This window comes from Apaloderma vittatum, unplaced genomic scaffold (assembly GCF_000703405.1).
Source record: "Apaloderma vittatum isolate BGI_N311 unplaced genomic scaffold, ASM70340v1 scaffold15762, whole genome shotgun sequence".
Classification (NCBI taxonomy): Eukaryota; Metazoa; Chordata; class Aves; order Trogoniformes; family Trogonidae; genus Apaloderma; species Apaloderma vittatum.
This window is the reverse complement of record NW_009704344.1, coordinates 6,861-24,501: the sequence shown is the minus strand read 5'-3', so window position 1 is coordinate 24,501 and position 17,641 is coordinate 6,861. Positions and strand designations below refer to the sequence as shown.

The window sequence follows — 17,641 nt, the reverse complement described above, 5'->3', positions numbered from 1 at the left end:
TGAGGAGTCCTCCCCCAGAGGAAGAAGCAGTAGTGGAAACAACATCGGATGAACTGACTGTAGTCCCCATTCTCTGTCCCCCTGCGCTTCTCGAGGGGAAGAGGTGGATGAAGTGGGATTGATCTTTTGCCAGGGAGGAAGGGAGGGATAAGGGGAAGGTGTTGTTTGGGGTTTTTTTTAAGATCTGTTTTTATCTCTTACTACTCTTCTTTGATTTATTCTTTAATAAATTTATCTAATTTCCCCCAAATCAAGTCTGTTTTGCCCCGGATGGTAGATGCAGGTGATCTCCCTGTCCTTATCTCAAACCATGAGCCCTTCGATATGTTTTCTTCCTCTGTCTAGCAGAGAAGGAGAGGGTGACAGAGTGGCTGGGTGGGCACCTGGCCACCAGCCAGGGGCAAACCGGGCACCTGGCCACCAGCCAGGGTCAAACCACTACAACAGGAGAGACTGTGAGGTTATAAAACAAAATAAAGTTCAGCAGAGAGCCTTTAAGACTGAAGGCTGCAAAGAGAACTTCCCTCAGTTACCTTCTTTTCAGGCTATGTCAAGTCACTTTCCTTAGCATTTCTGAATATACCATATGCTTCAGTCCCATGATTTATAACAGTCTTCCACTGCCTAAAAGAGCTCTACAGAAAAAAACTGGAGGTGTTCAAGGCCGAGTTGGATGGAGCCTTGAGTAGCCTGATCTAGGTGAGAGGCGTCCCTGCCCATGACAGGGAGGTTGGACTAGATGATCTCTAAGGTCCTTTCCAGCCTAGGCCATTCTATGGTTCAGGCGTGCACAGTGGAAGAATAAGAAGGCAAAGGAAATGTTCTAAAAAGAGAAATTCAGAATGGACACACAAAGACATTTTTGACATTGAGTGTGCAAACCACTGGCAGATTGCCCGAGGGGCTGTGGACTCTCCATCCTTGATTTTCAGAGCTTGGATGGGTACTGCCTTCAGGAGCTGATTTCCTATAAAGTTATCCCTTTTTTTAGAAGGATCCTGAACTAAATGACCTCCAAACTTATTTATAATTTCTGTGAATCTATGATTCTAAGAATACTATTAATCAATGGAGAGCAATACCAATTTAATAATCAGCTCTAGAACTGAAGAGTTTTGTATTAAAATCATGTGGAAAATTTACTCTTTCAGGTTTCCACCCATAATTCAGACTCCCGTGATACAAAATTGTAACTCAGCTAATATTTGGATATAGATCCGTAGGTAAAAACTGTGGAAACTTTCCTTTAATGCCCAGATGTCTGCAGCTGGCTTATGAAAATTTGCTCTCATTTGGACACTTGTGAGCTACTGAGTGCTGGCAATGAAGTCAGAGATCTGTCTCATATAACCGTCTCATGTGGGACAGTGCTGGCAAACATGCTTAGATATCTACATAAAATAAGGGAAACACTCTATGAGCTACCATCTCAGTGGACAGAGTGCTCACAGAGGACATTCTGCTTCTGAACTTCTTTGCAGATTTAGATACTGGATAAAAGATTCCCAGTCTGTAAGAAAATAACTTAATCAGTAGGCTATATAGCTTTCATGGATATGTATCTCTTAAATCTTTTCTCTTTAGTGGCAACAGTTCAACACTAGCTAGCACAGAGAAAGAAAGGAGTGTAAGCCTGTACTTCAGGACACTCACCTTGAATGTAAGAATATCAGGTTCCAGTGCCTGGGCAAATAGTTTCTTAATTATGCAAAAAAAACCCAGCCTTAAAAGAAGAAGCTGAAGTATGTACAATCACACTATACTCTGCAGCTTCTGAGATAAAGTTGTGGTTGTTGGCTAGGCAGAAAATAATTGTGCCTGTATCTTCACATCTTGGATCCACAAGAGAGATCCCACCAGTTGTCTCTGAGAAGTGACTGCCTGAAGTGCTCAACTCGAAGGAGTTCATGGATGAGAACGAATCGCTCAAGGCTGTGCTCACTGAATCACATGACCACTCTGCCCTGAAGATGTCAGTTTGGATACTTTAAATTGTCCTCAGGTGTTTGAGTTTTTTGGCTGGTGTCTATATCCCTACATCAATGCATATGAAGGTTTAGGCATATAAGTAGGAGATGAAGACTTCAGTGGGCAGAAAAATATACGCAAAATTACATATTGCTGCTCTTTGGTGTTATAAACCATGATTTTTTGTTGGTAAAACCTATCTACATGTTTTGGGGATGGAGTTATCTTTTCAGAATTTGAAATCTTAATCTCCAGATCAGAAAACACAGCATTTATAACAAGTCTTGACTACCTGCATAGTTATTATTTAAGTAATAATAACTTCATAATTCCCCTTATTAAGTACCTCTGTGATACAGCATAACATTTTATTCAAAAATTCTTAAAGAGAAGCTGTCCTTCTTTTCTTGCCTACTGCGGCTCAATCAGTTCTTGTATTGCTCAGGGAGCACAAGTGTCTATGGCCATGGAGGTGACTGAGTTAACATGCAGACTTTGGACCTGAAAAGAGCATTCTCTTTGCTGTTATATTTAACTATATGGGCAACTACACTGTGTAAAAGAGTATTTTTGTCTTTATATCTTCTCTCCTAGCATAGGGTAAAGCATGCAAGACAGCAGTGTAATGTGGTCAACCTGACTAGGGCTCATATTCTAAAAATTACAGTGACACTTTGGAATATATTGAATAATATCTGTAGAAATAGATAACGTTTTTGTTGAAACATACGTAAGACTTTAGACAGAAATCTGGAAGTCTTTAGAAATTTCATATCTTATAAACCAAAATAATTATAAGCTGTCCTTAAGAAAGACAAGGCTAAGTGCTGTTACTCAAAGTTCCTATTTTCATCAACTTTCTTACATCTCATCATGTGTCTCTGACATCCTTTTTACTCTGTAGACTAGTTTCCAAACCAGATAAACAAATGTTTCCTGAACATCAAATTCAGACTTCATCATTGCAACCATTTTGCAGCTGAAAAAAATCAAGAGTAACAATTTCTCAAAATTAGGTGGAACGTCACATTGATTTCAAGAAGAATTTGTGATATCAAGTGTTAAAATGAGATGTTTTTTATTCAGTTTCCTAAATTTAGCTAAGAAAAGCCATCCCCAGCAATATCTTCATTCCCACCCTAGATTCAAAAGGATCACAGATACCTTGTTCCTAATGACATGAGGTGTATATTATACACAGAATGCAGAAAGGAACTAGGCATTGACCTGTGGGATTCACAGCAACAACAGTGGTGAGCAGGGAATTATCTAAGATAAGAATAAGCAATGCTGGGGCACAATTCTGACCATTTGGGGCCTCTGGAGTGCTCCATGGTGCTTGAGTAAGGAGGGATTCATGAATTCTCTCTGGAGATGGGTTCCAGGCCAGTCTTCAAAGAAAATGATAGTGTCAGTTAGCACCAAAGTGTTGAGTGTTGAGGATTTTCATCTATAGTATAAAGACTTGGTTTTGACATGTTCCATCTGAAAGGAAAATGGAGTATTCATGGTGAGTGAAATTCTAGTTTCATGTCAGGACTCTGGAGTAAAACGTGAGTACTTTGGGAAACACCAACTCTCAGAAATTATGATCAATATGACACTTTAAACAAGAAAATAGCATACTATAATGTTTAATCCCAGTATTTCCCAAGAGTATCTGCATTAAAAATTAGACCAAAAAAATATTACAATTAATGGAAAATAAAACAAGGGCTGGGCTTTCCTATGACTTATGCCATTTGGGTTCCTTTTTAAATACTAAAAAAAAGCACCTGAACCTTGAATTTCTCATCTGGCAGAATCACTGTAGCAGAGCTTCATTAAAAGGGGACTAAAACATTTTTTTCATTAAGTTGTGGAATTACTCTTTTATGAAACCCTTGACATTTATTTTAGAGGACAGTTCTTGCTGTAAATCTAATCTTGGAATTCATCACCCTATTGTGGGAATCTAAAATGAAAATGAATTCAAGTATTTTTGGACTTCTTTAACAACAAAATAAGAGGACATAAGTACACTAACCTATCACAGCTGATTTTCACTATCTTTTTTGCTATCTTAAGAGTATTTAATTCATGATTGGTTTCAAAACTGCAGATTTACAGAATGGGCATTGGATGACTAGTTCACGTTTTAATTTAGCAGTAGTTTCCTGTAAAATAGTAATTATCTAAATAGCCACATGCAGGCTCAAGAGCTCAGTGTATTATATGTGTGTAATTGATACATTTAGCATATATCATTGTACATCTAGGATTTTAAAAGTCAGGTCCCTTGTACAACAGATTTATTTCAGTGTTGAAATTATTGAAAGCAGAAAACCATATTAAGGTAGGAGACTGACAGACACGTTTACACAGCAAGTAAACTAAACCTAGCTAGCCAAGATAAGTACAGATCTTGGCATTCGGTAATGGAATGGTGTCACTGTGGTAAAGAGCTCAAAACAGAGAGAAAAAGGGAACAGCCAGCCAAAAAAATCCTTAATGAAGCATATTCAGGAGAGCACTATATTTCCCATAAAAGCTGAACACTTTTCCATAGTTATACTCTCCTGAAATGTGTTGCTCTGCAAGGATCTCTTCAAGCTGAGCTACTCAGTTCTCACCATGTTTTTTAAAGGGAGTGAAGGTGTGCAGAAAGTCAACTACTAGAATTTTGTTTCTGGACTTCTAGAAGATCTCACCTTCCTAAATCCTGTATAAACGAGGGGACAGGTGACAGTTACATTTCACAAATTAAGCCAGCCCAACTATTTTCCAGGATTCCTTTAAACAATGTCTCCTAATCTAGTCTGAAAATTCTGCAGCGAAAACTGCCCCGTATGTTAGCTGCCTGCATATATACACAGAAATACCTATTTAAATAAGAGATGCAGTTTCTCCCACTGAGAGGTCTAGGCAGGCAATCCTAGACTTCCACAGGAGGTGCAGAGGATCCTTCTCCTAAATCTGTTCTGCTTTTATTGTGATTTTTTTTCATGAGGAATGATGTAGAGTAAAATGCTTTCATAGGAGCAGGGTCTGGAACATCTGTGCTGGCCCCTTTGATGTGTCTGCACTTTCCCTTGGGCTAGCCTGAAGGACTCGCTCAGCTCATCTGCTTAATTTTAGACTCTTTGGTCTTGCAGACCTTTCAAAAGGAGAAATAGATATTATTAATTGGGATATATCACTATCTCATGATCAGGGAACTGTTTGGAAGCAGAAGTTTTGTCTTTCTGACTCAGAGGGAAATTCAGAACTTCCTATTCTCTATTAGAAGAAGCCAGGCAAAAAAAAAGAGAGAGAGAGATCATCACTATGTGCCAGTCTTCAGAAGTGAAAGAGGCAGACTGAGCACTGAGTAAATTTAAACATCTGCTTTAAGGGGTCTGTCTGGAGCTACCAGTACAGTATATGATGATGAGTACATAAACTGGACTGACTCTCTTCTTCAGATTTGGAAGCATCACCATTTCTCTGATTATCACGAAGGAAATTTAAAAGCATATTTCAGATAAAATTGATTGTCCTTTGGAGCAAGACACCTAGCATTTTAATAAAGCAGTAACCAAATTAAGCACTCCATATTGCATCCTTTGCTAAACGGAGCAAGCTCTGCTTGCAGTATACTCCTGGGTTTGCTGGTGATGAACTATACACATGCTTGATGTTTAACAGACCTTGCTTAGTATTAAATCTGAGACATATGGCAGCCATTACTGAAAGAAAGTAATGCATTTTTTCACCGTCAGCAACTTCGATGCTGAAACAGAACAACAGCTCTTACAGCACTCCCAGTTGCCCATATCTCCTCCCAATTGGTCTTTTTAGTCTATCTTTTTAGCCCTTCTTGTCTTTCTGAAGCTTGTGGGAGTTTTAATCTCAAGCATGTGCATCACTCTGATCAAGATGTTACCACCCTCTGCAATTACTGGTGCTCTTCAGTTTTTGATTAATTATTTTTTTAAAATACAAATTATCTTATTACATTGATAAAGAATGTGGATTGCCAAGAGACATATGGAGCAAAAATCCTGTCACAGCTGGAGACATCTTCCTCATACTACAATGTTCCTAAAAGCACATTTTAAAAGTCTCCAAAATTCACAGAGTGAGAATTCACGGTATGTTTGCTGTAATAATTTTTCCACTTCCTTTTATTGTCATACAGATACCTTGTATACTGTTATATTTTGGGAGATTTTTCACAATCTCAGGAGAAGTTGTGATTCATTAATATTTGCTTTTGAATGCTCAACTTCACAAGTTTAAAACGACTTCATTAACACTAAATTCTCTCCCTCTTACTGAAAATAAGGTCCTGGACAGTGTCTCAGGTTAGATACTGAAAACGAAAACCTTCCCAAACCATTAGTAATTTTTTAAAATCTTGGCCATGGTTTTTTATGAGTCTGTAAAACTTTATCACCATATATTTCACCCTTTAAATAATAAATAGTAACACCAGATGATGGAGGGTTGAACAAAACAAATGCATGATGGAGAATATGTGGGTAATCTTGAAAGTTTCATGGAAAGTAGGCCTTTCTGCAAAGTCTGCTTGGGCACCCAAGCAATCTTTTGTTCCTCCTGAGATCTTTCCAAAATTTTTGAGTGCAGGTGAGAAGACATATTACAGTCTTCACTTTCTACCTCATTTTGAGGACATTTGTTGTCATTTTCTCTGATCTTTTTTCCCATGAGAAGAAATGAAAATTTATGTTGTTGAGAAAATCTTAGCAAATGTTTTGCCTGATTTCTTCTTCTACTGAAAACCTGATTCTTTAAATGGGATGGCAGCGTATGTGTTTGATAGGGATCAAATAACTCACCTTCAGATCCACAAAGGGCAGACTCCCTTGCTGAACAGTAGTTCATACAAATAGTCTCAATGCCTGTCACAAGGCAACCAGCAAGTGCCTCTGCCAGTGACTTCTGTGATAATATAATTAACATCTGTACATGATTAGCAGGTTAAAGGGTATATTCAGACCCCCATGAAGCATAAGATAGATCAATCTTTTTTTGGTGTTGTTGAGGGTTTTTTTTGTGTTTAAATGTGCAACATCTGGCTACTTGCATTTAAATGTGTCACAGCAGTTATCTGCCATCAGGAATCACTGTTCTAAACCCTTCAGTATAACATTCGTGAAGGTCTGGACTTGCTCTTTAATGGTGAACAGACGTCAGTGCCTCCATATCCTCTCTACCCACTGTGTGAAGATTCAGAACAAATGCAACAAAAACAACGGTTTTGTGATGCACTACCTGGGTTTTTTGAGAATCATAGGTGCACGTTTCATCATGAAGCCACCTTAAATCACTCACAACTGAAGACACATCTGTTTCAACCTTCATTCAGTGATGCCTCTGTCCCTCCCCACCTCTCTTCCTGGGACTCCAGCTGACAAGCCTCCTGGTCATTAATGTGTGGATCACCTCTGCTTCAGGAGGTCAAAAGAAAGACTTCAAGGCCTAAGTGTATTAAGTGATAATCATCATCATCACAGCTAGGTTTCGTGAACAAAGATATGGGAAGGGCTCTACTCACACTTGCTACAAGCGCGCTGATGGCTAAAAAGGCCGATACGGGATAGACAAGTCCGGCTGCAAAAGGCACAACAGAAAGTCTCCTTAGGTGGTACTGGCGAGGCACGGTTCTTTCTGCATTGTCTTTTCTCCTCGAGACTAATTCTACGTGCGTTCTCAAAGGAATCAGCAGTATTATGGATGATGTGTCTCCACATGTCCTGACTGGAGGCCAGAGTGGACCACTGATGGTAGTCAATATGGCCAAAACTGAGGTATTGTTTCAGAGAGTCCTTGTATCTCCTCTTTGGGGCTCTTCTGTTGCGGCAGCCGGTGGTGAACAAGAAAACCCTAATAATCTCTAAGAGATGTTGAAGGCTCAGGAATTCTAGCAGAGTGAAACACTTATTTGTTTCATTTTTAAGCACATACTTAAGCTGTGTACAAATAACTAGCGGTAAGGATTTGTTTGACTTTTCCTAAGCAAAAACCAAGATAGTACAAACATATATTTACAGGAAAACCCCAAACAAACAGTATGGCGTGTTTAATATTAACTTTGCTGAAATCAGTGGAAGGTGCCCATGTACCTCGGGTGTGTTTCCCTTTTTTGATTACTTATGTTTTTGTCTACTCCTAACCTTCTTTTGAGACATTCTCAGTTTAGGAAACAAGGTATTGAACATTATGAAATAAGTTGTTATAAATTTTATTGTTGAAATAAATTAGATGAAGCTGGATTAAAATAATTATATAAACAACGTATTTAAATATTTTAAATCATATATTAATTATTTTAAAAATGTAAACTCATAAAAGGTAGCCAGATATATTTAATGTTTTCAGTATTTTCATTAGCTTTTTCCTTAAAATATTTCTGCCATTGTTCTGGCTTTGAACACGGCTAGTTTCCTGATATTAAGTTGTTACTTTAAGTTTGGACTAAAAAAGAAAACAAAAATCCTCCAAAATACTTAATGTGAGAAATATGTGTCTATGCCTTGGATAGTAAGCTGCCTGGAAAGACTTTACTTTAGTTCAATGATAAAACAAGATAATTAATTGGTGCCTTGATAATTAAAACCAGACCTCACTGCAGGAGGCACTGGAGAGTATAAGTTTGCAGAAATATATGTGAGTATCTCCCTGAAACAAAAAGGAAAAGATATGATTTAATCTCTAAAAAAAATGAAAATACATTATTAAAAAATTCTTGGCAAATGCTTTTGCTATCTTGCCCTAATCAGGAATTATGACTTTAAATAGCATGGCAGCATCTGCAATTGATAAAAGTCAAATAAAATATTTCCGTAGAAACAGATGGCACTGTTTTTAATTCTTTGTGGCCAGTTCAAGTATTATGAGAATGAATTATGATGTAAACAAGCTTTGCATGTAAAGTATCTTCTGATAAAAATCGTGAATAAAGGTACTTTTTGTGTTACCTATTTCATCTAGACCAGTTCCTTTCATGTGCTAAATGCAAAAATCAAAAAACCAGTTCTGTGGCTTCTTGATATTAAAGTCAGGATTTCCTGTCTTTTCCTGCCTAGGTGCTGAGGGGCCTTAGTTATTTTAGGGGTTAAAAGCTGTAGCCACTGATGCGTATATATTAGGCTGTATTCATAGAACACGGCTTGTAGCCTGATTCAAGCTATTACAGTCTAACAACAGTGACCAATAGAAAGAGAAGAAGATCCAAGAAAGCTGAGGTAAGCCCAAACACTGAGGCAATGTCAAATTAGAACAATAGCTAATAAGGTGTGTATGGTAATACATCTGAGAATACTAGCATGTACTTTGAGTTTTATATGCTATTAATTCTTAGGAGGACAGGAAGCAAACACAGTGGTTAACAGCCAAAGGCTCTGAATTTACGGTGATTTCTAAGTGGCTTCAGATAGCTCCAGGAACTTGACTAACAAGGTAAATTACTTTTTTTTTTTTTTTTTAAAAGCTACTAAGGTGCCATTTCACTGTGTAAATTAGATATGTTATTCTTTAGAAATCTTTTATTTGTCCTTTTTTTCAGAATGCTTCCAGACAGCAATTTCTGAAGCTGCAAGATTTTTAGGAAACTGCACTTGTTATTGCTAATAACAATGCTGAGGACTATTAAATAACTACATATCATACACAGCAACTTAACTGCACTCTTAACCTTACTGGTGCATTAACCCTATGAGAGAATTTACTTTTTATTTAAATATTATTCTTGGCAAAACTAACCTCCTAATTTTGACCAGAAATTTCAGTTATCAGTCTCTTGCCTCTGCATTGCAAAATACTTGCTAATCTTCATGAAAAAGCAAGCAAGATAACAGAGTTTGTGAAGCACCGTTTTTGTACTATACAAATATTTGCTTTTGGAGTAAATCATCATTGAAGATTTTGTTTATCATTTAATGCTGGAAGAAGCTAAACAATGCAAATCAAAAAAGGAAAATAGATAAAAGTTGCATGAGTGTATATGATATAATTTGGTTAGGATTTACTTCTTTGTGTTATTTAGATCAGGCATTTGTTTTGGCTGTTTGCTTTAGAGAAGAAAGTTTATAACTTTGGATAGGAGGGAGTGAATGAGGGAGGGGAATGAATTACTCAAACATATTCCCTCCAAGCTTTTTAAGAACATGCCCAACAAACAGCTGTTAAAACACTCTTTGATCTTTCACTTTTCTGTGATGAGAAAAGACCCTGGAAAATCTGATCCAGATGCCATTATAATTTAAGAGAGAGGAAAACCAGAACACAGGGTATGATAATTTTTGAAAGGGGGAACATTGAATACAGTAGTATTTGTATCATCATGGTATTGATAATTTTACTGAAGATAGTACTGAAGATTATATAAAGTATCCTGTAGCTCTGCATAGGAAAACTTGAATAAATTCCTAAGAAGCACTGTTTTAACGTTAGAAAAAATATCTCTGTTTTCAGGTTCTTTGAAATGGCATTTGCATGAACGTCAGTTAAACCGGTAGCCAATGTGGAGCCTAAGCTGAATCAGGAAAATGTCCTTCAACATATAGTGCTGAATTGTTTATACTTCTTATACTACTGTTTGGTTTTTCCTTAACATGGTATAGATAATACCACAGAGGACAGAATCTATCTGTTTATAAAGGAAACATTATTTTCCATGTAATACCACTTTGTTAATCTCATATGCTCTTATAATATTCTGTTTAAAGACAGCTAATTATTTTTTCTCCCCTTCCAAGGCAAACAATGACTCTAAAAGTCTACACAAGCCTTTTGCTCTTATTCTTGGTCAATTCTGTTTGGACTCGAACTGTGAGGCAAGTTTATGATGAGCTGGATCCTGAGCATTGGTCTCACTACACTTCTGAGTGTCCACAAGAGTGCTTTTGTCCTCCTAGTTTCCCCAATGCATTATATTGTGATAACAAAGGACTTAAAGAAATACCTGCAATTCCAGCAAGAATTTGGTACCTCTATCTTCAAAACAATCTAATTGAAACAATTTCAGAGAAGCCTTTTGTGAATGCCACTCATCTGAGATGGATAAATCTGAACAAGAATAAGATCACCAACAGTGGAATTGAGAATGGTGTGCTGAGCAAGCTGAAAAGGCTGCTTTTTTTATTTCTTGAAGATAATGAATTGGAAGAGGTGCCTGCCCCATTACCAGTGAGCCTGGAACAGCTAAGACTGGCTAGAAACAAAATCTCCAGAATCCCAGAAGGAGTCTTCAGCAACTTGGAAAACCTTACTATGTTAGATTTGCACCAGAACAGTTTGTTGGACAGTGCTCTTCAAAGTGACACCTTCCAAGGACTCAACAATCTCATGCAACTCAACATAGCAAAAAATTCACTCAAGAAAATGCCATTAAGCATTCCATCTAACACACTGCAGCTGTTTTTGGACAACAACTCAATCGAAGTGATACCAGAAAACTATTTCAGTGCAATACCCAAAGTGACTTTCCTTAGACTGAACTACAATAAATTATCTGATGACGGTATTCCCCCAAATGGGTTTAATGTTTCATCTATTCTAGATCTGCAGCTGTCTCACAACCAGCTCACTAAAATTCCACCGATCAATGCTCATCTCGAGCACCTTCACCTTGATCACAACAGAATCAAAAGTAAGTGTGTATTGTTAGTGTGAGATCCTACCAGGACATAATTTCTTTAAAACGTCTACTTAACTATAAAAAATGCTCTTTGAAATAAGGACAGTAAAAATGCACTGTAGATTATAGGGAGATGAGCAAGAGGACCTCCCACAGGCCAGTTTTCAAGTCAGGTTTAAAATATGACAGTCAAATATCTGCGTGGAAGTAATACCATGTGTGAAAAATGTTTATATGCATACAGAAAAAAAAATATTTTGCAGCAGATCAGAAATAAGAGTGGATTAAGGAGAATCTGTGCATTCACATTTTGCTATATACATGCTAGTAACCATTTTTTGGTAAGAAATTAAGTTTCCCACAGAAAGGTTAGGAGTAAATAAACAAGAAATAAAAATAACAGAGTGGGTGCAACAAGTTAGGATATTCAATCCACATCTGTATGACTGTTAGACTTTCAAAGTCCCTGAGCACCTTGGGGACTTCATTAAACTTACAGAATTGCTGTACATTCAGTTCTTGGTATCTCTCTGCCCACACAAATTATGTAGTAGGAGCTTAAGATGAGACACATTTAAAGCAGAATAAAATGCTGTCTGCAGTCAATCTCTGCAACATAATCTCTTTCAAATGCGACTAATTAGAATATTGATATTGAACATTTCAGGTTTGAATATCCTCCCCATCTTTTGTTTACTGTGTACAAAATGCTGACACTTGGGTTTAGTCTTCATGGAAGATCCTTTAATGGACTTTACAGAAGATTTGTCCCACTAAGGTTTATCTCCTCAAATGTGTTTTAATGTTTTTCCTGTTGTACAAATAAGATAACGCTTTGTACTCAAGGCAACAGAAGTTTCTTGTAATAACACAGATGTGCTTTTAGTGCTGTTTCCAGATTCACCCGGGCACAGCAGGGATGTGGTAGTCAGGGGCACTGGGTAAAGTATCTGCTCAGTAAGTCCTACAGACCTTAAATCCTTTGTTTCATGCCAAAAGTCAAAATCAAAGTGATGACTTTCTATTTATCATGGCATGGAATGTGATCAATCTCTTAGTGTTCCTGTCATGATGATTTAATTGTATAAATGGTTCCTTACTGCTGTTTTATGCCATTGTACCTCACAAATACACTAAAAAATGGTTTGACTTCTGTATAAAACAAAGATATGTCTAATTATTACTAATTTAGGTTAATTCGCTGCATTTTTTTTTCAAAATACATGTATGAAACATTGTAAAGAAAAATCCATTTGGTACAACTTGCACAAATTTAAGTGGCCTTCGAGAAGTCTAACAGTTAAGCAGAGTTAGGGCTTGTGACATATGTTGTTACTGAACGTATTTCATTGCCTTCTGGTTACAAAGGGATTTATTTTAATTGCTTCACTGCAGGGCTTCAAGTGCAGGCTTTATCCCTTGTCACTTTGAATGGACACTACACTGAAAACAATGGTTTGTAACTTGTCCAGTTTAAGAGGTGTTTTGTGTCAAGGTAGTATTTAAAGAGGTGCCAAATTATATTCCTTCCTTAAGTAAGTTTAAAAAAGGTTAAAACCATGAAAATCAACCTATGTAATATGCATGTGCAAACTCAAGTCTCATTTTTCAATGACACATGGGTACTCATTAGCCTAAATCACAATAGTTTTCCCCAAGCCTTAATGCCTTTGTTACATTCATTACTAAGTTCAACATCGCACTGCTCTTAATTTGAAAAAGATTATTCTTAGTAATTACAATATAAAACAGTAAAAAAATATTTTAAAAGGCAATCTGACACCTTAAATGCAATACAGGTATTATGTAAGGCACATTCTACCACACAGTATAATTTTTCAAGAGGTAAAGGAAAATGGCACAGTCTTCACGAGACACTATTCTAATAGATGATATCTCAAAGGGCACTTAGGGTTGCAAACAAGGAGTGTAATTCCATCAGGCAGGAGTAATAAGATATGACATTAATTCTGCAGATTACTTTATGTGACCAGTGCAAAAGATTTGAAAGAAAACTAACTGTAAAACCCTGAATCTGTTTTCTCACAAATCCTGAAGGTTTACATTTATGTGTGCAGTACAAGCCCTTTTTATAATATTAATTCTCAGATACTCCTGTACACGTGTCAGTTGGGGCTTTTTCTCATGGTGGTTCCTAGTTACATTACTGGCATTGCAAGAGCTCAGACATCAATATACCTACATAAATACTATTTGCATACTTTTTACTTTATGTTATTTTATGACATTAGTTCTTCATCTAAGTCCAAAGGCCTTATTTTTCCATAGACCATTTATGAAGATAAAAGCCAATATCCTGAAGCCCAGTGAAGTCAATGATAGCCTTATCATGGGTCTCAGTGGAACCAGGATTTCGCCTGTGGTTACTTTCTTATGGATCTCAATGTGCAGAGGGAAAAAAAAAGTACTTGAAAGTTGGAAGTAAAATCAACATAAAACCAGAACTAATTTTGGCTACAACAGATACACACCACACATGGCATTTTAAAATGTGTTTACATATTTACTTATGAGATATACATGCAAGGCTCTAAGAAGATGTCAAATGATGGAAAAGGGAGTGTTAGGGGATGCAAAATGAAGAGAAGGCTTGAAAAGATGACGTAGCAAGTGAGCAAGTGTAAACAAGTAGTGTTACAGTGCTGCCGAAGGCATGATGAAAAGGAGCAAACAATAAGATCTCCTAGAGGAACACCAGACAACCTGGATAGCTCCTCCGAGATAATATTATTCCATGTGTAGAGAAAAGGAGAATTCCTTGGGTCAAGTAGCAATGCCAGTCTATTAGAATCTGTTATAGGATATCTGAAAAGAGATGGTTGAAGTTACAGATCCTGATTTATAGCCAGACCCTTGCACTATAGCTGGTACTGGCTACTTTGCTGAAAGAACTCAGAAAGTTACAGATTTCCAGGCTGATCAATGGCTGATGCAGCTAAATGTTATGTGAAAAGGAGAAAGGGAGTGCCACTATTCAAGTTGGATTGCACTGAGTACTGCTAGAGGCTACAGTATTAGAACTGAAATACACTCACTCCCATGTATGTCAGAACACGTCTACCTTCTAGATCAACTTGCTTTCTAAATTCTGAGTTTTACTGGAAAAGAAACTGCATCTTCTGTGATTCTTCAGCAGGCATACTGTATTAGCCATTAATGAGAAACTCTTCTGCAGTTTTCTCTATAGCAGCTTGAGTCTCATTTTAAGTATTACATCACTTAACAATGCTGTTGACAACAGGTGGAATTGATTTTGCTTGAACCAACCATTATAGATTTTCATATATAGTTTGGGTTAGTCATATAGACCACCTACTCATTTAATGGAAAGAGATGCACAATGGCAGAGGGAAAATTATCCCATCTTAAGAACCTGTGGATCACCTTTTGGAAGTGTTCATCTCTCTTCAGAGTTTATAAATAGAGTCCAAATGGTTTACTTAGACTGACACTTATCCTCTACATGGATCAGTAGACAGATTACACCATTCCTTCTGCTTAAGCAAAATTCAGCTATATAATCATGAACAGGATTACAAGACAAGATGTGAGAGAGAAGCTTTCGGTCCTCTGATAGTTTGGGTAGGATTTATTGTTCATGGGAAGAGAACAATAAAAAACTCAAAACCACTTAATACCACACATCATAAGGAAATAACTTCTTCATAGGTGGCCCGTGCTTAGATAACTGCTGCATCACTATAAGGTTGGAGTAATTAACCCAGTGAAAACTAGTGGCATGGGATAGATTCCAGGTCAGAGAACACAAATTTAGAACACACTTTAAGTCATCTTGTCTCCTAAGAACAGTAGCACTGGCCTGAAAATGCAGATATTCAACACTACATGTGTTGATTCATTTCTAAAACTTTTAATAACTGTTTTCATAATGAAATATCACTGTCAAGCTTCTTGCTGCATAGCTTTGCACATAAAAATAAATTTGATATTCCAAGAATATCAAATGCTTTACAAACAGTAATCAAATTTCACAACATGGGCAAAGACGTTTTGATATCATGGATATTATAAAAGTTGCAGACCTTGGTCAGCTGGATGTATTTATCTAGTTTCCATAACAAAGTTCATGTGCAGAATGTTTTTCAAAATTTGTTGATTTTTTTTCTCTTTTGGGAAACAAAAATAATGTTATTTTTCATCATAATATTTAACCAACCTGGGGGACTGTAATCAAAAGATGTATGTATATATACTATGTTCGTTTAATATAAGTGGATAAAAATTTTGGTAGGATATTTTTCCTATCTCTGCACTGCTAAAAAAAAAGTGTTAAAAAATGTTTGTTAGACACAGATTTTCTATTCAATCACTTTTTGCAAGTGGTCTGAGGCCAACAATATCCTCACCAGTCAGACCAGTTACTAAATACCATAATTTAGTTGAAGAAATTTGACATCTTTGATAAAGAAACACCACCTCGGTGTATTCTAGAACTAGGCCATTTTAAGGCTAAAATATGGCAGTGGTAGACTCACTATTCAACAACTGGAGAAAAAATATGAAAATCATTTTAGCCAAGTGATAGTGCAGAGGCAACTTAGGGAAGACAACATAAAGAACCCAATCAATAGAAACTCATAAAAATGTGTAATGATTTAGGCTATAGTTTAAATTTCATCTGAAATGAAACAAGCTATGTGTGATTTATAAAAAAGAACTAAGGACTTTTTGGGTTTTGGATTAAGAAGAAAAGAATCCCATTGCACAAGCTATATTCTTACATTTAAAACAAGCTATGCTGAAGAATTTGAGAGAAGAGGAAAATACAGATGTTCAAAGTTAAAGACACTATACAAAAATCTCTGATTTTATACTGTTGTCATTTTGAATGAAATATTTTCATTGGGAAGCATGATAATCTAAAATTAATGTAGTGTCATCGCAGTAGGATGTTCAAAATCCCTCACCACTAACTTTGTTCTGCTGTCTTAGAGGGCAGAGAGCAATTTCTCCATGAATAATTACCCAGTAGTTGTCTAAATTAGTTTCCTTTCTGTCAAAGGTAAAATTATGCATCTAGTGACCTTTATTCATAATTGCAGGACATTAAATATGTGATACACTGATCTAGATTATCTTATGTTAAAATAATTTTTTGCTTGACCAGAAAACAATCATTAACTTGGGATTCTCCAACTGACAGGAGTAAGTATAAGTATCTCCCATACAAATATCAGTAGAAGCCTGTTTGGGGGTTTTCTTGTTTTTTTTCAAAATCTATTTTATCTTTGTGACCCTTTCCTGTGGATATTACCTGACATTTTGATCTACATTTTCAGGTGTCAATGGTACTCAGATATGTCCAGTCTCAATTGATGTAGCAGAAGACTACGGTTTGTATGGCAACACTCCTCGTCTCCGATACCTTCGACTGGATGGAAATGAAATTCAACCTCCAATCCCATTGGACATCATGATATGTTTCCGTCTACTTCAAGCTGTTGTCATATAAAGATAATGCAGTGTCACTCTTGTGCTATGAGAGTTCTAAGATACAAGTTTTGCTGGAATGAAACTTGTTCTAACTCATAAATCAAGAAATAACAGCTTTATTTTTGACTTTTTTTTCTTGGCTTGCATCTTTTCTGTGTCTGAAAAGATTGTTGTTCTTTCAGAAGAGATTTTGGATGGACTTGAAGCATGTGCTTAACACTTTATCTAAGAAGTCCTAAGGCAAAAAAATTGAAATTCATCTGTGTATGATCCCAAATATTCCAAAGCAAGTTCTTGCCTACTCCGTCTTTCTTATCAAATGCTACAATGTCTATCTATCAACATCATTGCTACAGACAAATTATATTGCCTACTAGTTATTAGAACTGCCACTATCTTTTTTAAGATCATGACTAATGGTGAGCAACAATTTAACATTCAAATACTCCATAAATTGCCGTCATCCTTTGAAGACTGATATCTTTAAGGTATGAAGTACATGAAGCTCAGAGTCCAAAGTAACATACTGAATATATATATTTGTATAGGTTTATTCAGTGTATGATTTCAGAATTG

General features: G+C 36.6%; 1 protein-coding gene across 1 annotated transcript; it reads left to right on the top strand.

The window, feature by feature from the left end:
• The first annotated feature begins 9,128 nt into the window (after positions 1–9,128).
• On the top strand, positions 9,129–17,436 carry KERA (keratocan). The gene is made up of 4 exons (XM_009865017.1): positions 9,129–9,197; positions 9,317–9,411; positions 10,710–11,602; positions 16,912–17,436. The coding sequence occupies exons 3-4, from the start codon at positions 10,717–10,719 to the stop codon at positions 17,082–17,084; spliced, it is 1,059 nt and encodes a 352-aa protein (XP_009863319.1). The 5' UTR covers positions 9,129–9,197; positions 9,317–9,411; positions 10,710–10,716; the 3' UTR covers positions 17,085–17,436.
• Positions 17,437–17,641: the final 205 nt, after the last annotated feature.